Source organism: Oncorhynchus nerka, linkage group LG23 (genome assembly GCF_034236695.1).
Source record: "Oncorhynchus nerka isolate Pitt River linkage group LG23, Oner_Uvic_2.0, whole genome shotgun sequence".
NCBI lineage: Eukaryota > Metazoa > Chordata > Actinopteri > Salmoniformes > Salmonidae > Oncorhynchus > Oncorhynchus nerka.
Window position 1 is genome coordinate 47,666,405 of NC_088418.1, and position 22,500 is coordinate 47,688,904.

At 45.6% G+C, this 22,500-nt stretch overlaps 1 protein-coding gene across 1 annotated transcript in view; it reads left to right on the top strand.

Annotated features, from left to right (window-relative positions):
- Positions 1–22,500, top strand: part of LOC115106963 (metabotropic glutamate receptor 8-like) — a 303,996-nt gene that overhangs the window by 222,674 nt on the left and 58,822 nt on the right. Inside the window, exons 7-8 of the mRNA XM_065008182.1 lie at positions 2,932–3,132; positions 3,503–3,553. Of these exons, the coding sequence (XP_064864254.1) occupies positions 2,932–3,132; positions 3,503–3,553 (252 nt within the window). The remainder of the gene's footprint in view (positions 1–2,931; positions 3,133–3,502; positions 3,554–22,500) is intronic.

The window sequence follows — 22,500 nt, forward strand, 5'->3', positions numbered from 1 at the left end:
CTCTGCCTGTAGTTTGAAGGAAGTGGCTAACTAGTGTTAGCACATTTGCAAACTCAATCAAACGTATTTATATCAATCAAATGTATTTATAAAGCCCTTCTTACATCAGCTGATGTCACAGGGCTGTACAGAAACCCAGCCTAAAACCCCAAACAGCAAGCAATGCAGGTGTAGAAGCACGGTGGCTAGGAAAAACTCCATAGAAAGGCCAGAACCTAGGAAAAACCTCTCAGAACCTAGGAAGAAACCTAGAGTGGAACCAGGCTATGAGGGGTGGCCAGTCCTCTTCTGGCTGTGCCGGGTGGGGATTATAACACAACATGGCCAAGATGTTCAAATGTTCATAGATGACCAGCATGGTCAAATAATAATAATCACAGTGGTTGTCGAGGGTGCAACAGGTTAGCACCTCAGGAGTAAATGTCCATTGGCTTTTCATAGCCGATCATTCAGAGTATCTCTACCACTCCTGCTGTCTCTAGATAGTTGAAACAGCAGGTCTGAGACTCGTAGCACGTCAGCTGAACAGGTCAGGGCTCCATAGCCGCAGGCAGAACAGTTGAAACTGGAGCAGCAGTACGGCCAGGTGGACTGGGGACAGCAATGAATCATCAGGCCAGGTAGTCCTGAGGCATGGTCCTAGGGCTCAGGTCCTCTGAGAGAAAGAAAGAAAGAAAGAAAGAAAGAAAGAAAGAAAGAAAGAAAAAGAGAGAAAGAGAATTCGAGACAGCATACTTAAATTTACACAAGACAGGAGAAATACTCCAGATATAGCCCCCCGACACATAAACTACTGCATCATAAATATTGGAGGCTGAGACAGGAGGGGTCGGCAGACACTGTGGCCCCGTCCGACGATTCCCCCGGACAGGGCCAAACAGGCAGGATATAACCCCACCCACTTTGCCAAAGCACAGCCCCCACACCACTAGAGGGATATCTTCAACCACCGACTTACTGTCCTGAGACAAGGCCGAGTATAGCCCAGAAAGATCTCCGCCACGGCACAACCCACTCAACCACTCAACTAGCCTTAGCACAATGACTGGAAGTATATGGTAACTGCTAGCATGCTGTTTATGTGTGTACATTTCTTTGTGTGTGTGTGTGTGTGTGTGTGCTAGTTTGTAAGAGAACAAATATCTGCCTCTACAGCCAGGCTTATTATTACACAGTCACAATGAGCTATGTAAATTCTCCCTGCCTTCCGCCTGTGTTCTTCCAGATTATTAAAACATAGCAGAACGGGCAAATTAAATTTAGCAGGGCTGGCATTGTCTGAGCTGACAGTGATGGAATGGCTGCAGTATGTGTGAGCGAGAGTGTGTATATGTGCATTTTTTAATTGAACCTTTATTAAACTAGGCAAGACAGTTAAGAAGAAATTCTTATTTACAATGACAGCCTACCGGGGAACAGTGGGTTAACGGCAGATTTTTACTTTGTCAGCTCAGGGATTTGATCTTTCGGTTACGGGCCCAACGCTTTAACCAGTAGGCTACCTGCCGCCCCAGGGTTGGATCTGCTGTGTGTCAGACAGGGACAGACAGGGACAGACAGACAGTAAACATGACAACTGCTGTACCTCACCTTGCCAGCCAGTCAGCTAGGGGGGGATTCAACTGTAATGATGCAATCAAAGGAAATGTAACAGCATTGTTTTCTGTAATGGCAGTAGCTCCACCAACCCTCTCCTGTAAGTCAGTATAGGGAATGCAGAGGGTATCTAGTCCTCCATGCCTGCGCCAGAAATGGCACCCTATTCCCTATATAGTGCACTACTTTTGACCAGAGCCCTATGGGTACATTATATAGGGAATAGGATGCACCCTGTGTAGTCTTCTCTGGGGACTGAGATGAGATGGATGCCATTTTCTTTTTGAGCAGCTCAACAGGGTGATTGGCTATATGGTTGGCTGGACCGTAAGCCTGCTGATGGATGGATGGATGGATGGATGGTGTGTGTGTGTGTGTGTGTGTGTGTGTGTGTGTGTGTGTGTGTGTGTGTGTGTGTGTGTGTGTGTGTGTGTGTGACTGTAGGGTTTATGCTATGTGTGTGTGTGTGTGTGTGTGACTGTAGGGTTTATGCTGTGTTGGTCTCTTGTGAAGTCAGTCTCCGTCCCCTGTTACTGTAATTTGGACCGTATCCTTCATAGGGAATAACCAGGTGTGTGTGTGTGTGTGTTTTGTGTGTGTCCTGCTCCTGCTAATGCATCACCTTCACGTGAGACTTGCCTGCTTGCTGTGTGGAAGCCGTTATAAAACTGAAATGGATTTCCTTCTCCTGAGCCTATTAATTCCACACAGACACGCGTATTGATTGAGGACTCTTGTTAATTCACCTAGCCCGGGCAAGTTTTTTATTTACAAATGCTTTGCTTTTTTTGCCCGAGGGCTTGTACTGCGTAAAACGCTGAGTTAAAAGCTGAAAGAATTCAATAAAAATTAGTTGCTTCTGAAAATCCACCCTATTTTCCATTTTCTTTTGCAGTTCCACTTTAATAACGTTGATGAAAATGGTGGAAAGGCATCCTAATAAATTAGAGATGTTCATGTTTATGCATCAAGGAGTTTGTGCTTTTCGCCTCTTTATGAGCTAATTATGCTAATGATGCTATCAGTTACATAAGCACATATTCGACTGCATTAGAAAGAAAGCGAGTTTTCCGTGTGTGTGTGTGCACGTGTGTCAGTATGTGTGTGTGTGTGTGTGTGTGTGTCACTGTGTGTGCGCTCAACTGAATAAAACAACATGTGACAGATGTTTGTGTTTGTGTGAAAGCAGTGTGACCAAGGTCAGTGTTTTTTTTTTCTCACGAAAATGCCATTATAATGTAATGTTATACATTTAGCATCTTTGCCAAATAGACACTTGGATGTTTCCACCCACCGTATAGCTAACCGTCCATCTGTCTCTCTCCTCTCTCCCAGGTCTGGAGAAGGTTGGTCGGGACTCGAGCTACGAGCAGGAGGGGAAGGTGCAGTTTGTGATGGATGCTGTGTATGCTATGGCCCATGCCCTGCACCGGATGCACCGGGAACTCTGCTATGGATACCCAGGCCTGTGCCCAAAGATGGCCAACATCGATGGCAAGGAACTACTCAGCCATATCAGAGCTGTCAACTTTAATGGTAAGTAGAGCACTGGCGCGCGCGCACGCACGCACGCGCACACACGCGCACACACGCGCACACACACACACACACACACACACACACACACACACACACACACACACACACACACACACACACACACACACACACACACACACACACACACACACACACACACTTCTCAGCCATATCCACAACATCAGCATCAACTTCGAGCCACACACCACTCCCTCATCAAAAGCCACCGTATACATGCCTCCTTTGGCTCTCTCCCCACTCCTTATCAGAGGACATCTTGAACATTCATTAAGCTTTGACTACAGGGTAGTTCATGAAGTAGTTAGTGAAATTATTGACGTTTTGCCCCGTTTTGTTTCCCCCCTAGTGTCCTCCATGAGCCATGATCCATCCTCTCTGAGAGCAGTCCTCCCACAGAGTGCGTAGGGTTACCCATGCTATTCCTCCTCAGTGATACTTCCCTTTACTGGCTCTCACTGAAATACTACTAATACTCTCTTCATATTTCTCTGCTAATTATCTTAACTTATCCTGCTTCCCTTTCCTGCTAATGGCCATGCTACATTAATCTATTTTTGTGCCTTATTATGTGTGCATAATATTCTATACAGGGCATTCGGAAAGTATTCAGGCCGCTTGACTTTTTCCACAGTTTGTTACGTTACAGCCTTATTCTGAAATGGATTCAATTGCCCCCCCCGCATCAATCTACACACAATACCCCATAATGACATCACAATACCCCATAATGACATCACAATACCCCATAATGGCATCACAATACCCCATAATGACAAAGAAAAAACTGGTTTAGACATTTCTGCTGAAGCACCTTTGGCAGCAATTACAGCCTTAAGTGTTCTTGGGTATGACGCTACAAGCTTGGCACACCTTTATTTGGGGAGTTTCTCCCGTTCTTCTCTGCAGATCCTCTCAAGCTCTGTCAGGTTGGATGTGGAGCGTTGCTACACAGTTATTTTTTGGTCTCTCCAGAGATGTTAGATCGGATTTAAGTCCGGGCTCTGGCTGTGCCACTCAAGGACCTTCAGAGACTTGTTCTGAAGCCAATCCTGCGTTGTCTTGGCTGTGTGCTTAGGGTCATTGTCCTGTTGAAAGGTGAACCTTCGCCTCAGTCTGAGGTCCTGAGCGCTCTGGAGCAGGTTTTCATCAAGGATCTCTCTGTGCTTTGCTGTTAATCTCTCAATCCCTGCCGCTGAAAAACATCCCCACAGCATGATGCTGCCACCGCCATGCTTCACCGTAGGGATGTTGCCAGGTTTCCTCCAGATGTGACGCTTGGAATTCAGTCAAAAGTGTTCAATCTTGGTTTCATCAGACCAGAGAATCTTGTTCATCATGGTCTGAGAGTCCTTTAGGTGCATTTTGGCAAACTCCACGTGGGCTGTCGTGTGCTTTTTACTGAGGAGTGGTTTCTGTCTGGCCACTCTACCATAAAGGCCTGATAGGTGGAGTGCTGCAGAGATGGTTGTCCTTCTGGAAGGTTCTCCCATCTCCACAGAGGAACTCTGGAGCTCTGTCATAGTGACCATCGGGTTCTTGGTCACTTCCCTGACCAAGGCCCTCCTCCCCCGATTGCTCAGTTTGGCCAGGCGCCAGCTCTAGGAAGAGTCTTGGCGGTTCCAAACTACTTCAATTTAAGAATGATGGAGGCCATTGTGTTCTTAGGGACCTTCAATGCTGCACAAAGTGTTCGGTACCCTTCCCCAGATCTGTGCCTTGACACAATCCCGTCTCGGAGCTCTACGGACAATTCCTTTGACCTCATGTCTTGGTTTTTTGCTCTGACATGCACTGTCAACTGTGGGACTTTATATAGACAGGTGTGTGACTTTCCAAATCATGAGAAATCAATTGAATTTACCACAGGTGGACTCCAATCAAGTTGTAGAAGCATCTCAAGGATTATCAATGGAAACATGATGCATCTGAGCTCAATTTCAAGTCTCATAGCACAAAGTAGTACTAAAATTAAATGTTTTTTGCTTTGTCATTATGGGGTGTTGTGTGTAAGTTGATGAGCAAAATATTTAATTGAATCAATTTTACAATAAGGCTGTAACGTAAGAAAATATTGAAAGAAAATGAAGGGGTCTGAATACTTTCCGAATGCACTGTACATTATGTAGTTGAGCTATTTAACTAGAGGTGCCATTGGGTATCCATCCCCTTCTCCTAACATAGTTACAACACTTTGTGCTTGCTGCAGATGGTAAACAACTTGGAGCTTGACTTGAGACTCCAGTAATGCTTTTGTTTTTATGAGTGGTGTGCTTATTTGACTGTTTTGTTCCTCTCGGGCCCCTGAAGAGCATACTGTAAGTAGGCGGTACATCTAAATAACATTAGACAGTTCATTTGAATATGTATTTTCTGCTTCTTTTGGTAATGGTATTATTTATTCATCTCGCCGCCTGCTCATTTGTTGTGTTTCCATTCAACTCCCGTGATTTGCATAATTTGTGATGATCGATCCAAAATGAATTGCGTCCACGAGGCAGTTTTAAGACTGTAAGTGCATCAGGTCAAAATTGTATTCATACAGTGGCATTGTCGTCCAATCACAAACACTGAACAAAACTCTACCACTCCAGTGGCTTCAGCAAAATCAACATGGATTGAATACAAATTAAATATTGTAAATACTGTAGCATCCATAGCCATACTGAAGAAAAATATAAACGTAACATGTGAAGTGTTGGTCCCATGTTTCATGAGCTGAAATAAAAGATCCCTGAAATGTTCCATACACACCAAAAGCTTATTTCTCTCAAATGTTCTGCACTAATGTGTTTACATCCCTGTTAGTACGCATTTATCCTTTGCCAAGGTAATCAATCCACCTCACAGGTGTGGCATGTCAAGAAGCTGATTAAACAGCATGATCATTACACAGGTGCACCTTGTACAGGGGACAATACAAGGCCACTCTAAAATGAGCAGTTTTGTCACACAACACAATGCCACAGATGTCTCAAGTTTTGAGGGAGCGTGCAATTGGCATGCTGACTACAGGAATGTCCAACAGAGCTGTTGCCAGAGAACTGAATGTTAATTTCTCTACCATAAGCCGCCTCCAACGTTGTTTTAGAGAATATGGCAGTACGTCCAACCGGACTCACAACCTCAGGCAATGTGTAACCAAGCTTCATCTGGCCAGCTACCCAGATAGCTGACGAAACTGAGGAGTATTTCTCTCTTTAATAAAGCCCTTTCGTGGGGGAAAACTAATTCTGATTCGCTGGGCCAGCTCCCCAGCGTGTGGCCCTGGCTCCCAAGTGGGTGGGCCTATGCCCTCCCAAGCCTACCCATGGCTGCGCCCATGCCCAGTCATGTGAAATCCATATATTTCATAGAAAAAGAAATCCATAAGCTATTGGACCGATAAACACACGGTTTCAGGTTCAAGTCCTACTATGGCCATTCTAGCCCTGATGAATACTAAACACACTGCTAACATAGTACTTCACCACCATTTTAGACAGTAACCTCCTTTAATAGAGCTAAATGTCACTGCCCACTTGACTGAGATGAATGTCGAAGGCCACGGAGCAGAGAGCAAGGCCTGACAAACTCCACTTTACCAGACTACTTACTAGAGATCAGTAAATCTTCTTCCTATTGACTGCTGCTGGTTTTTCGAGAGGCCACAAGATGAATTTCTGTAGGGCTGTTGACGTTGTTTACATCTAGTATCTCGTCTTCAACAGGCCCGGGGCTACTCGACAGGATGTTTTCAAGCTAACTACACAGAGAAGCAGCCTGTTGTGTTGGTATCGATTTCTGCCCCTCTGGAGTTGAACAGGAGGTTAATAGTAATGATACCAGAGGAGTGAATGTGTTTTCTGCTGGCGACCGATGTAGATAATGTTGTAGACGTATGTTGTTTTGTGTTGTTCAGCTACAGCCTCTTATACTACATCATGTCTGGCAGAGCAAGTTTACGGATGTTATTGAATAAAGTTAGGTGCGTGTGTGTGTGTGTGTGTGTGTGTGTGTGTGTGTGTGTGTGTGTGTGTGTGTGTGTGTGTGTGAGCGACGGGACGACGAGAAAGTTTAATTCAGTGTGCGTCAGTAGAAGCACACTTCTATTCCTTGCTATAGTTTAGTATAGTTTAGTAGCTCATCTGCACCCGTTAGGAGGGCATTGAGTCGGACCATCCACAGTGCCCTTGACATGGCCGCAGCAGGGGCCAGGGATCCATACCAATCAGAGGACTTAGAGGAGCTGTGCTGATCCGATAGGCCCGATCCCCCTGCTTACCGTCACAGGCGGAAAATCAATCCAGCGAGAGGAAGAGCCTAATTCAGTAGTGAGGTTTCAGAACGATCTAGGGAAAACACACCAGGCGTGGAGATATCTCATGCAGACACACACACACACACACTGGCCGGTGCACGTATTAATGATCCTTCCTCACCGAACCCTGCAGAGGATCTAACCTTTCTCAGCAGCATGAGATTGGACACTTGGATGACCCCTCCACTGACCCCCAGTGTGTGTGTGTGTATCCCTCCTTCCCTCCAGTGTTCAGGTGTTATCGATGTGCTCTCTGACTCCGACAGAAACTCATGCTGATGGAGAGAGCACCTTCCTGCTCGCGCACTTCCTAGCGCTATCCCTCCCTCTCCTCCCTTCCCTCTCTCTGCCCCTCTCCCGCTCTCCTTTATCTTCTCATTATCTCTCATTCCCCGTCTCTTTTTTCTCTCCTTTTCTCCCGTCTCCTCACCTATCTCTCTTGCTTTCACTCTCACACACACACCCAGACACACATGCACACCCAGATGGTGGTGCATTGCAGATCCAGGGAGAAGGAAGACAATAAGGAACCGTACCTGTAGCAGCAATCACATGCTACATCGTGCGGACTGCATCTGATACCGGTTCTCCTGTTCTGTTCAGCTTGAGTCTCTACACCCTACACCCCACAGTCATCTAAAGGACATTCTGGTTCTGTCCCAAATGGTACCCTGTTCTCTATATGGTGCATTCCCTATAGAGTAGTGCACAGGAGGAGGCATGGTTTGTCTCATGTCGAGCACCTACTTATTATGCAGCCCACTTCAGACGTTGTGTTATCGCTTGATTCTATCCAAAGTCATTGAATGACTTTGCTTGGTTTTATTCAAACGTGTAAGTATGCTGCGGATATTTTCTTAGTCCAAAAACATGATGCTTCAGATTTGTCTCAACGTCGATGATGTTTTCCCTGTTGTGTTGCTCTTCTCTCTTTCTCTCTCCTTTTCGCCCTGGTCCGTCATCAGTCATCAGTCATCACCATGGATGGATTGACTCGGAATGCAAGCAAGATATCAAACAGACTAGTGTCTCTTTCATCCTCTCAACTCAGACTGAGTGCCTCTCTTATCTAGAAACGTCGTGTTCTGTGGTTGCCTACCAACAACATCCCCTCTAGTACTGTAAGTCATTGTGACAACGCTCTGCGAAGTAACACATTTAGGGACTGTTATTGGCCCGAGAAAATCTCATTTCAGTTGCTGTCGGGCTGTTGTGATTCAGTTTTCAATGAGCAGCTGAAGTGAATGTAGAAAAATAGCCACAACAAGTCTTTGAACACTTTGTAGGACAGATATCAAAAGACATCTTTACATTTAAATGTGTCCCACCATTTCTGCTCTGATGAATAGGATAGTCTTGGCCAACATCCCAAATGGCACAATATAGTGCACCTACAGGCCCTGGTCTAAAAGGACCTGGTCTACATTGTGTTATTTAGTTTCTGTAAGCCATTTAATTAACTATAACTGACTAACATTGGAATTGGAGTTGATTCCAAGGCGATCCATAAAAGACCGTAAATACACAACTTGAAGCAACCACATATTTCGCCATGAAGTACGTTCTGATTGGCCAGTGAGAGGCCACGCCTCGACACACCCATCCGCTTGTTTATTCATCAAAACACATCACTTTCGCGCCAATGCGAGCAAGTGCGCCGATAATTGTGATGGTGAAAATAGCTAAAATATTTCTGACACAAACCCTGGACCTACAGCGCTCCCACCTGCGCTTAGATTTACCATTCTGTTAGGTTTGTTAGAACAGAGCCCAGAGTGGTGTGACATGACACATAGTGCCTCCCACTACGCAGGTCACCTCCATTGTCCTCCATGAATCCTCGGGCGGTCTAATGAAAAGCTTGATAAGATCTTCACTCTTCACCGTCAATGTTCATCTCTTCGCTTTTATTCCTGAAAATATTTCCAAGGTCCCCTCCTTTTCAGTCTATGAGAAACCTTAATTGTAGTTCCGTGCGTGGGAAGGAAGGAATACAGCCTGTACTTTCACTTTCTCACCGGGGTAAAACTTTGACAGAATACATTCAACTAAAACTGCAAAACCTTTTAGAGAATATAGTCTTTTTTTATTTTTTAAATTTTTTTTTTAGATAATGGAACTTTTCACAAAATCTCCCTAAAACCTCCAATGGATGGACGGAGAGCTAGAAGCGTGTATTTTTTTTCTTCTCTCCTCTTTTCTTCTCTGCACTTCATTGTTGTCTGTCAAATGAGTCATAGGGATACAAGCAGAGAGCTTTCATCCGTGTTCAGTGTTGAACATCAAGCCAAAATCATCTCTATTGTTCCCGGCTCCAGTATGTCTGTCTGTAGAGCGTGGTTGAATGGCATTGATGTGTTCTTATGATCATTTATTAACTACCCTGCCCCCTGACAGTGTGGAGCGAGAATCCCCCGCTTTAGCAAGGAAAGAAAACATACACAAAGGACTGCTACACTTCCACTTTAGAACACTGGTGAGGATATTGACTGTATTGATCCAACTACAACCCTCATGGTAGTGCTACGTTCATTGAAACTGGAAATTCACAGTGTAGCGGGTCTCAGCGTCCTGTATAACAGTATTTTTTTATCCTCATCCACATAAGCACAGGACGCTGGACAAAGAACTTGGGCAGAGAAATAGAACAATACCCACTCATTTTTTCCTGCCCTAACAAAAAGTTATTTATTGAGCTACAGTGCAGTAGTGGCAGCTCCTATATTTCGACCATATTGTGGTCTTGGTCGGGGCCACCCTACACGAGGCTCTCCAGTACCCTTCTATGGAGAGGGCAGAAGAGCCAAAACCAATTAGGCCCTGAGACGTGGAGCCGTGGAGTCAGTGTGTGTGTGTGTGTGTGTGTGTGTGTGTGTGTGTGTGTGTGTGTGTGTGTGTGTGTGTGTGTGTGTGTGTGTGTGTGTGTGTGTGTGTGTGTGTGTGTGTGTGTGTGTGTGTGTGCGTAGAGCCGCGAGGAAAGGAAAGGAAAGGATACGGCCATGCTGGAAAGAGCTATCTCATTACAGCCCGTCTTCACAGGGCCAGTTGCTCTAGCTCTGACTGCTCAGGACAAGATGGACGCCTTCTCTACGGGAACCAGTCCAGGCTAACTAGCGAGAAATAATGGCTAGATGAATCTTGACCCTAGCATGACAGCTATGCAGCCAGTTAGAGGGAAGAGAGAGGGGGATGGAGAGAGTAAGAAGAGGGATATACCATGCTGTGTGTAAGGTTTTTAGGACCTGTAGGCAAAATGAAATACAATCTAAATTGTATTCATATATGAGCATCACATCACCTTTGATCTCAGTGTTATTATGTTTATGGTCTGCAGGAAAACCGAGCAGAGCGTGTTTAGTTGAGAGAGAGAATCAAATTTTATTTGTCACATACACATGGTTAGCAGATGTTAATGCGAGTGTAGCGAAATGCTTGTGCTTCTAGTTCCGACAATACAGTAATAACCAACGAGTAATCTAACCTAACAATTCCACAACTACTACCTTATACACACAAGTGTAAAGGGATAAATAATATGTACATAAAGATATATGAATGAGTGATGGTCCAGAACGGCATAGGCAAGATGCAGTAGATGGTATAGAGTACAGTATTGTCATGACGTTGGCCTCTTTGAGTATAGCAACCACTCTCCCTACCTCCCCCCTTGCCTCCTTCAACTAGGCTGCTGTGGTCAGAGATCGTAAATTCCTGAGAAGACCTCATGGACACACAGTTATAGAGTCGTTTTTCATGGAGACAAAGGAAATCCTTCCACCTCACAGAACTTGAGGTACGAACAAATTTCGGAGAAAGTGTAAAAGATCGGTGAAGAATTCAGCTACGAACTGGTCCGTTTGTCACAGCTTGGGAACGTTATGGGAGACGGTATGGTAACATTACCATAACGCTGTTTTTTAATAGCCTCAGATATGAGGTTTACATCTAATTGTTGTATAAGATGAATGAGTATGATACTGTTTAGACAATTTTACAATGTGATTTTGGACTGTTTAATGAAGGAAAACTCAAAAAGGGAATTGGATTTGAACTAAATCAGAGGACCGCCCCTGAACCCAGTTAGGGTCAGACATCCTGGGACAGCCCTTTTCTGCCATTCCGAATAAAACCCAACTTTCTCCATTGGGAGGGGGACAAAGTTTTTTATTTTTTATTTCACCTTTATTTAACCAGGTAGGCTAGTTGAGAACAGGTTCTCATTTGCAACTGCGACCTGGCCAAGATAAAGCATAGCAGTGTGAACAGACAACACAGAGTTACACATGGAGTAAACAATTAACAAGTCAATAACACAGTAGAGAAAAAAGGGGGAGTCTATATACAATGTGTGCAAAAGGCATGAGGTAGGCGAATAATTACAATATTGCAGATTAACACTGGAGTGATAAATGATCAGATGGTCATGTACAGGTAGAGATATTGGTGTGCAAAAGAGCAGAAAAGTAAATAAATAAAAACTATGGGGATGAGGTAGGTGAAAATGGGTGGGCTATTTACCAATAGATTATGTACAGCTGCAGCGATCGGTTAGCTGCTCAGATAGCTGATGTTTAAAGTTGGTGAGGGAGATAAAATTCTCCAACTTCAGCGATTTTTGCAATTCGTTCCAGTCACAGGCAGCAGAGTACTGGAACGAAAGGCGGCCGAATGAGGTGTTGGCTTTAGGGATGATCAATGAGATACACCTGCTGGAGCGCGTGCTACGGATGGGTGTTGCCATCGTGACCAGTGAGCTGAGATAAGGCGGTGCTTTGCCTAGCATGACCTTGTAGATGACCTGGAGCCAGTGGGTCTGGCGACGAATATGTAGCGAGGGCCAGCCGACTAGAGCATACAAGTCGCAGTGGTGGGTAGTATAAGGTGCTTTAGTGACAAAACGGATGGCACTGTGATAAACTGCATCCAGTTTGCTGAGAAGAGTGTTGGAAGCAATTTTGTAGATGACATCGCCGAAGTCGAGGATCGGTAGGATAGTCAGTTTTACTAGGGTAAGCTTGGCAGCGTGAGTGAAGGAGGCTTTGTTGCGGAATAGAAAGCCGACTCTTGATTTGATTTTCGATTGGAGATGTTTGATATGGGTCTGGAAGGAGAGTTTGCAGTCTAGCCAGACACCTAGGTACTTATAGGTGTCCACATATTCAAGGTCGAAACCATCCAGTGTGGTGATGCTAGTCGGGCATGCGGGTGCAGGCAGCGATCGGTTGAAAAGCATGCATTTGGTTTTACTAGCGTTTAAGAGCAGTTGGAGGCCACGGAAGGAGTGTTGTATGGCATTGAAGCTCGATTGGAGGTTAGATAGCACAGTGTCCAATGACGGGCCGAAAGTGTATAGAATGGTGTCGTCTGCGTAGAGGTGGATCAGGGAATCGCCCGCAGCAAGAGCAACATCATTGATATATACAGAGAAAAGAGTCGGCCCGAGAATTGAACCCTGTGGCACCCCCATAGAGACTGCCAGAGGACCGGACAACATGCCCTCCGATTTGACACACTGAACTATGTCTGCAAAGTAATTGGTGAACCAGGCAAGGAGGTCATCCGAAAAACCGAGGCTACTGAGTCTGCCGATAAGAATATGGTGATTGACAGAGTCGAAAGCCTTGGCAAGGTCGATGAAGACGGCTGCACAGTACTGTCTTTTATCGATGGCGGTTATGATGTCGTTTAGTACCTTGAGTGTGGCTGAGGTGCACCCGTGACCGGCTCGGAAACCAGATTGCGTAGCGGATACAGGCAATGAGGCAGTGGTCGCTGAGATCCTGGTTGAAGACAGCGTAGGTGTATTTGGAGGGCCAGTTGGTCAGGATGACGTCTATGAGGGTGCCCTTGCTTACAGAGTTAGGGTTGTACCTGGTGGGTTCCTTGATGATTTGTGTGAGATTGAGGGCATCTAGCTTAGATTGTAGGACTGCCGGGGTGTTAAGCATATCCCAGTTTAGGTCACCTAACAGAACAAACTCTGAAGCTAGATGGGGGGCAATCAATTCACAAATGGTGTCCAGGGCACAGCTGGGAGCTGAGGGGGGTCGGTAGCAGGCGGCAACAGTGAGAGACTTATTTCTGGAGAGAGTAATTTTCAGAATTAGTAGTTCGAACTGTTTGGGTATGGACCTGGAAAGTATGACATTACTTTGCAGGCTATCTCTGCAGTAGACTGCGACTCCTCCCCCTTTGGCAGTTCTATCTTGACGGAAGATGTTATAGTTGGGTATGGAAATCTCTGAATTTTTGGTGGCCTTCCTGAGCCAGGATTCAGACACGGCAAGGACATCAGGGTTAGCAGAGTGTGCTAAAGCAGTGAGTAAAACAAACTTAGGGAGGAGGCTTCTGATGTTGACATGCATGAAACCAAGGCTTTTACGATCACAGAAGTCAACAAATGAGGGTGCCTGGGGACATGCAGGGCATGGGTTTACCTCCACATCACCCGCGGAACAGAGAAGGAGTAGTATGAGGGTGCGGCTAAGGGCTATCAAAACTGGTCGCCTAGAGCGTTGGGGACAGAGAATAAGAGGTGCAGGTTTCTGGGCATGGTAGAATATATTCAGGGCATAATGCACAGACAGGGGTATGGTGGGGTGCGGGTACGGCGGAGGTAAGCCCAGGCACTGGGTGATGATGAGAGAGGTTTTATCTCTGGACATGCTGGTTGTAATGGGTGAGGTCACCGCATATGTGGGAGGTGGGACAAAGGGGGTATCAGGGGTATGAGGAGTGGGACTAGGGGCTCCATTGTGAACTAAAACAATGATAACTAACCTGAGCAACAGTATACAAGGCATATTGACATTTGAGAGAGACATACAGCGAGGCATACAGTAATCACAGGTGTTGAATTGGGAAAGCTAGCTAAAACAGTGGGTGAGACAACAGCTAATCAGCTAGCATAACAACAGCAGGTAAAATGGCATTGACTAGGCAACGGGGCCGACAGATAAAACAAACAAGCAGAATGGAGTACCGTGATTAATGGACAGTCCAGCGTGCATCAGCTATGTAGCCAAGTGATCAGAGTCCAGGGGCACAGGTGTTAAATTCGGAATGCTAGCTAAAACAGTGGGTGAGACACAGCTAATCAGCTAGCATAACAACAGCAGGTAAAATGGCATTGACTAGGCAACGGGGCCGACAGATAAAACAAACAAGCAGAATGGAGTACCGTGATTAATGGACAGTCCAGCGTGCATCAGCTATGTAGCCAAGTGATCAGAGTCCAGGGGGCAGCGGTGGATGGGGCAGGGGGGCTAACTAACAATGACTAAATAGCTTGTAGCTGGCTAGCTGGTTAGCTTCTGGAGGTTCTTGAGTGTGTTCAAAAAATAAAGATAACAGCGATTCCGTATCACATTGGGTGAGGCAGGTTTCCGGAAGGTATAAACAATTTTTTTTTAAATCGGGAAGAGATAAAGTACATATGGACCACTGCGTTTTTGGGACGCGGCGATGCAGCCGGTTAGCAGGCCTGTGCTAACAAGCTAACAGATTAGCAGGCCGGGGTAAACAAGGTAGTAGTTAGCGGACCTGGGCTAAACAAGCTAGCAGTTAGCATGCCAAATTAGCAAGCAAAGGAGATAGCGAGGGCTAGAGAGTTAGCCTTTGGAGGACGTCGCGATTCCTCTTCATGCATTGATATCGATAGACCGGTCGTAGGTCAAGGTATTGTAGCCCAGGAGTATGCTAGGAGCTCTGGCCGGGCTAGCTTCAAGCTACGTGGGTAGAAACGCTAGCCAGGAGTAATCAACCAGGGTTGCTGTTTAGCTCGATAGCTAGTTGTGAAGATCCAGCTGAAGAATGTTCCGTTTGTGGTGGGAATCCGGGGGTAAAAAATTAAATAGGTCCGTTATGCTCTGGTTAGCGTCGCGTTGTTCGACCTGGCGAGAGCTTTCCGAGCTAAAGGTTAGTTGATGACCGGTTAGCTGAAGACCGCTAGCATAGCTGGTAGTTAGCTGGCTAGCTTCAGTTGAGGGGGTCCGGTTCCGAAGTAAATATAAATACTTTAGGAAAAGTAGCTACATTGGTTTAGCAAAATGTTTTTAAAGATATGCGAAGAAAAAATATCTAAAACGAAAAAGAGACGATATTTACAGAGAGACGATACGACGGGACGACTTACTGCTACGCCATCTTGGATTAGAAGCTTGTAGAAGGTTGTAGACCATTGCTGAATCTTTTAACCATACCATACCACGTGGTTAAACTCTTAGTCTGCAGCTAGGAATTCAGTATCATTGAACGCAAAGAACGACAACTGCCGAAACATCCATTCTATAACTGTCACTTTGAACTATCCCCTCTAACCGAGAGAGAGAGAGAGAGAGAGAGAGAGGAGAGAGATGGACAATTCTACGAAAGACACAAACTTTTCACCAGCGATCAAGACGACACACTGAGCATAAATATATTGATTGATTGCAATTGTTCCTGAATGAGTGAGCGTTCATGTGTAAAGGATTAGCATTTTAATTGTTATAATTAACTCTGTAGTGACTTCTTAGTCGACCCCCCCACTTCCCCTTTGTCTAAGAAGCCGCCATGCCGGTTCATTCTCCTATAATTTCATGTAACCACATTTACCATGTTTGTTTGTTTATGCATTTCCATGAATTACTTAGTTAGTAATAAATAAATGATTTAAGACAATTGATGTAAGGATGACTCATAGTGAAGACTGGGTTCGTGCAGATAACCAGACGTTTGGAATGAGACTAACGTGAGGTAAAATAAATAAATCATTAATCAGAAGACTATTGATCAGATATGAACATTTCTGAAAGGTTATATTGGGATATTATAACTCTGTAATCTGAATACTTTCCTTGGTGCCCCGACTTCCTAGTTAATTACAGTTACATAATTATTCAGTTTAATCGAGTAACACTAATTACGGGAATCTTTGATAAAAACCAAGTCTTCAATTTAATGATAGTAAAGACACGGCAGTAAATACATATGAGATGAGTAATGTATATATATATAATGTATATAATGTATATAAACATAAAGTGGCATAGTTTAAAGTGGCTAGTGATACATGTATTACATAAAGATGGCAAGAGTATAGAGTACAGTAAATACATATGAGATGAGTAATGTAGGGTATATAAACATAAAGTGGCATAGTTTAAAGTGGCTAGTGATACATGTATTACATAAAGATGGCAAGAGTATAGAGTACAGTATATACATATGAGATGAGTAATGTAGGGTATATAAACATAAAGTGGCATAGTTTAAAGTGGCTAGTGATACATGTATTACATAAAGATGGCAAGAGTATAGAGTACAGTATATACATATGAGATGAGTAATGTAGGGTATATAAACATAAAGTGGCATAGTTTAAAGTGGCTAGTGATACATGTATTACATAAAGATGGCAAGAGTATAGAGTACAGTATATACATATGAGATGAGTAATGTAGGGTATGAAAACATTATATTAAGTAGCATTGTTTAAAGTGGCTAGTTATATATTTTTAAATCAATTTCCATTATTAAAGTGGCTGGAGTTGAGTCAGTATGTTGGCAGCAGCCACTCAATGTTAGTGGTGGCTGTTTAACAGTCTGATTGCCTTGAGATAGAAGCTGTTTTTCATTCTCTCGGTCCCTGCTTTGATGCACCTGTACTGACCTTGCCTTCTGGATGATAGCGGGGTGAACAGGCAGTGGCCCGGGTGGTTGTTGTCCTTGATGATCTTTATGGCCTTCCTGTGACATCGGGTGGTGTAGGTGTCCTGGAGGGCAGGTAGTTTGCCCCCGGTGATCCGTTGTACCCTCTGAAGAGCCTTACGGTTGTGGGCGGAGCAGTTGCCGTACCAGGCGGTGATACAGCCCGACAGGATGTTCTCGATTGTGCATCTGTAGAAGTTTGTGAGTGCTTTTGGTGACAAGCCCAATTTCTTCAGCCTCCTGAGGTTCAAGAGGCGCTGCTGCGCCTTCTTCACAACGCTGTCTGTGTGGGTGGACCAATTCAGTTTGTCAGTGATGTGTACGCCGAGGAACTTAAAACTTACTACCCTCTCCACTACTGTCCCGTCGATGTGGATAGGGGGGTGCTCCCTCTGCTGTTTCCTGAAGTCCACAATCATCTCCTTTGTTTTGTTGACGTTGAGTGTGAGGTTATTTTCCTGGCACCACACTCAGAGGGCCCTCACCTCCTCCCTGTAGGTTGTCTCATCATTGTTGGTAATCAAGTTGGAGGTGTTCATGGCCACGCAGTCGTGGGTGAACAGTAAGTACAGGAGAGGGCTCAGAACGCACCCTTGTGGGGCCCCAGTGTTGAGGATCAGCGGGGTGGAGATGTTGTTACCTACCCTCACCACCTGGGGGGGCGGCCCGTCAGGAAGTCCAGTACCCAGTTGCACAGGGCGGGGTCGAGACCCAGGGTCTCGAGCTTGATGACGAGTTTTGAGGGTACTATGGTGTTAAATGCTGAGCTGTAGTCGATGAACAGCATTCTCACATAGGTATTCCTCTTGTCCAGATGGGTTAGGGCAGTGTGCAGTGTGGTTACGATTGCGTCGTCTGTGGACCTATTGGGGCGGTAAGCAAATTGGAGTGGGTCTAGGGTGTCAGGTAGGGTGGAGGTGATATGGTCCTTGACTTGTCCCTCAAAGCACTTCATGATGTCGGAAGTGAGTGCTACGGGGCGGGGCGGTAGTCGTTTATCTCAGTTACCGTAGCTTTCTTAGGAACAGGAACAATGGTGGCCCTCTTGAAGCATGTGGGAACAGCAGACTGGGATAAGGATTGATTGAATATGTCCGTAAACACACCAGCCAGCTGATCTGCTCATGCTCTGAGGACACGGCTGGGGATGCCGTCTGGGCCTGCAGCCCTGCGAGGGTTAACACGTTTAAATGTTTTACTCACGTCGGCTGCAGTGAAGGAGAGCCCGCAGGTTTTGGTAGCGGGCCGTGTCAGTGGCACTGTATTGTCCTCAAAGCGAGCAAAAAAGTAATTTAGTCTGTAAAATAAATAACTTTTTTGCTCGCTTTGAGGGAGAGAGAGAGAGAGACAGAGAGAGAGACAGACAGACAGACAGACAGACAGACAGACAGACAGAGAGAGAGAGAGAGAGAGAGAGAGAGAGAGAGTGTAACGTCTGCTTCCAACTCACACTCTCAAACACATAGATCCCCTGAATGCAGCTCACTTTCCAGATCCCAATCAGCCAAATTCTGATCACCTGTTCACACACCTGTATGTCATCATCACACACTATTTAGTTCAGTTCTTTGCTCCTCATCTTTGTGAGGTATTGTTTTGTTTTTTGACACACTTCTCTTCAGAGCTGTTTTTCCCATCATTTACTCCTCACGTGTATGAAAGGTTTTGCCTGCCTCACTGATGACACCTTTTGCCTATTCCCTGCCTGTAACATAGCTTCGAATTACCTGCCATTCACCTATTGCCTGATTTCCCGGGTCGACGTTACTAGCCTTTTCCCTGCCTGTACTGTTGCCGTTTGGTCCCCCTGTGTATGACCTGCTGCCTGCCCCTGGACCCAGCTACCTGCCTCCTGTGGTCCTTTATTTTAAACACCTGCTGTGCCCTGCGTTTGAAACCAGCTCTCTGTCTCCCTCGTGTTCATGAGAGAGAGAGAGAGAGAGAGAGAGAGAGAGAGAGAGAGAGAGAGAGAGAGAGAGAGAAAGAGAACTTGACCCTAGCATGACAGCTATACAGCCAGTTAGCGGGAAGAGAGAGGGAGAGAGGGGGATGGAGAGAGTAAGAAGAGGGATATACAACGCTGTGTGTAAGTGAGAGAGCAGACAAATCATGAGAAAACAAAAAGATAATTACTTCAACAAGCCTTTGTACACTTTGTAGGACAGATATCAAAAGACATCTTTACGTCTTCAATCAGTCGCTCATATGAAGAAAATAAGGTACATTGGCAACCCTGCAGAACTAAAGTCTCCCAATGTTCTGACCTTCATCTCCAGTCTACTATTCCCTCTCTGTGCTTTATCCCCATATTAACAGTATTACACAGCCTCAAACTGTGGATGAGCCACCGGATGGCTGGACAGGGGATACTGATGAGACTGAGACTGAATGGACGCTTCATTTGCTGCTGCCGCTGCAGAACCCCCCGTACCTCTGTCTGCCTGTGTGTGTGTGTCCGTGTATGTGCGTGCGCGGCCGACCGCCGCCCCCCACTCACAACGTTAGAAGGGCAATCAATACCTGGAGATAAGTTCAATAAGCCGGAAATCTCAGACAGCTGTTTCGGCGAGACTTAAGGCATCGCTCTCTCTCTGCCGCTTGCCTGCCGGGCCACCACGCACTGAACACTTCCTCAGCCCGGGTGACCAGAAGCTATCAGATAGCCATTGGAGGATTAATAGAATGTTAAGCCATGCGGTGTCGGCTGTGATTGTAAATGCATCCTTTTAATTCACTCTAAATGCATTTTAAAATGCTGGCATTAGACTAACGGACATCACCAGATGTATGGACCTGCAGATCTCGCTCCTCTGCCACAGTCACACCGTAATGAAATCAGCAAGTCCATTAGGCCTTTGTGAGAAATGCAACATTACCTCATCGGCCTATGAGAGTTGTGTCGTGTGTGTGTGTGTCTGCTAAAGTCAGTAAACAGAGGAGGTATATCTGCTATGGCAGCTGGTCTCTCTAGCCTCCTGGATACGCACTGCTGCCTTCTCTCTTTCATTATGCACACTAACAATAGTGCTCTAGGAAACCCTTCTATCTCCCCCTCTCCCTTTGCCCATCTTTCTCTCTCTCTCTCTCTCTCTCTCTCTCTCTGTCTCTCCCTTGCTCTGCTCTGTTCTGGGGAAGATAATCAAAAGACTTCCTCTTGAGAAGAAAGAGAGGAAGAGGAGAAGTCAACAGGAACGGGAGGCTTTTGTGAAGTTCAGACTGAGGGCCACTTAGTTTGGAGCTCCTCCGAAAAAGGTGTTTTCTTCAGCTGCGGTGTTTCGTAACTCTGTGATTAAATATCTTCCCTTGGCCTAATGATAGTAGGGCTTAGAGAAGCAGTGCAATGGTTTGGATGGTTTTGAAACTTGCCCGACGCAGGCAAGAACTGCGAATGACCAACTAGGACAATAAAAAAAGACAGGCAAGTGATCAAATCTCAGACCAACTAGCAAATGTAAAGTACCTTAAGCATTCAGAGATCTTGAGGCCAAAACATCTTTGGTTGACATGAGGACTCTTGACGTTGAGTTTAGAGTCGAAAAAAAACACCAAAACCACCATTACTCACCCGCCCACTTCTAAACTAAAACGGCACATGACCAATGGCTACACAGTCTCTGTGCTCCCTTCCACTGTGAAACACAACAAAAAGGCTGGCTCTGGCTCCTGCTTTCACGTCCTGATAAACTATATGCCACAGGTTTCTGGTAGTTTAATAATCATTATAATCAGCTGCCGTGTTGAGCCAAGAAGCACTCATCTCATTATAAACCCGGTAGATATTATCCCTCACCATATTAACTGCACGGATCGGCTACCAACATGATGCCTGCGGGGTGGATGGAGGGTTAGGGCACAGCGAAGAAAGGCTTCTGTATGCCAGAAGCATGTATGTAATGGATCGTAATCAAGTGTATTATTAGGCTAACGCATATGTCTTATAGGAGAGAAGGGGGGTTAAGAAGAGAGCCACACGAAGACAAGAGAAAGATGGGAAGAGAGCCACACGAAGACAATAGAAAGATGGGAAGAGAGCCACACGAAGACAATAGAAAGATGGGAAGAGAGCCACACGAAGACAATAGAAAGATGGGAAGAGAGCCACACGAAGACAAGAGAAAGATGGGAAGAGAGCCACACGAAGACAAGAGAAAGATGGGAAGAGAGCCACACGAAGACAAGAGAAAGATGGGAAGAGAGCCACACGAAGACAAGAGAAAGATAGGAAGAGAGCCACACGAAGACAAGAGAAAGATGGGAAGAGAGCCACACGAAGACAAGAGAAAGATAGGAAGAGAGCCACACGAAGACAAGAGAAAGATGGGAAGAGAGCCACACGAAGACAAGAGAAAGATGGGAAGAGAGCCACACGAAGACAAGAGAAAGATGGGAAGAGAGCCACACGAAGACAAGAGAAAGATGGGAAGAGAGCCACACGAAGACAAGAGAAAGATGGGAAGAGAGCCACACGAAGACAAGAGAAAGATGGGAAGAGAGCCACACGAAGACAAGAGAAAGATAGGAAGAGAGCCACACGAAGACAAGAGAAAGATGGGAAGAGAGCCACACGAAGACAAGAGAAAGATAGGAAGAGAGCCACACGAAGACAAGAGAAAGATGGGAAGAGAGCCACACGAAGACAAGAGAAAGATAGGAAGAGAGAGAGAGAGAGAGAAAGAACGAGAGAGAATGAGGGAGGAGGAAAAGGGAGGATCAACCGTACATGTTTAGGAGGAGGAGGGAGTTGAGTTATTATTATCACAGAGATGTTTCCTCATCTGCCAGGTAGAGCCTCCCCTGAGGTAACCGGTTAGTGTGGGATAGAGGGATGGAGGGAAAATGGAGACGAAGATGTGTCCTCATTACTGCATGTGTGTGTTTGTGTGTGTGCATCCCTGCGTGCGTGTGCCTACGCGCATGCTTCTGTGCGTACGTGCATGTGTGTGTGTGTGTGTGTTGTCTCCCCCATTAGCAGTACAGATGTATGGCCCACACTGCTGGGTGCTGGCAGACACTCTCTCTCATCTCCTCCTCTCAGCTCCTTCTTCCATGTTATGTTTAATTCATCTGGGTTGCAGGGTGATTTCTGCATCAGGCCTATCAAAACACTCTCTCTGTTTCTGTCACGATAGTGGGGAGACTTTTGAACCCTCGTTCAGCCAGTCCCTCTCTCCTGTATTCTCCCCATCAGGGATTTTACCCATGCTAAAACACGTTCTCTCTCTCTCTCCGGGCATCCACAGGGAAGAGCTGTTGGCAGGGTATGCAGTGATTATCTCAGATTAGGAGGATGTTGCCTGTAGACACTGATCTTAGGTCTTTCTCCCCCTTAATGGTTTAGGTTAGGATTAGGAAAGAGT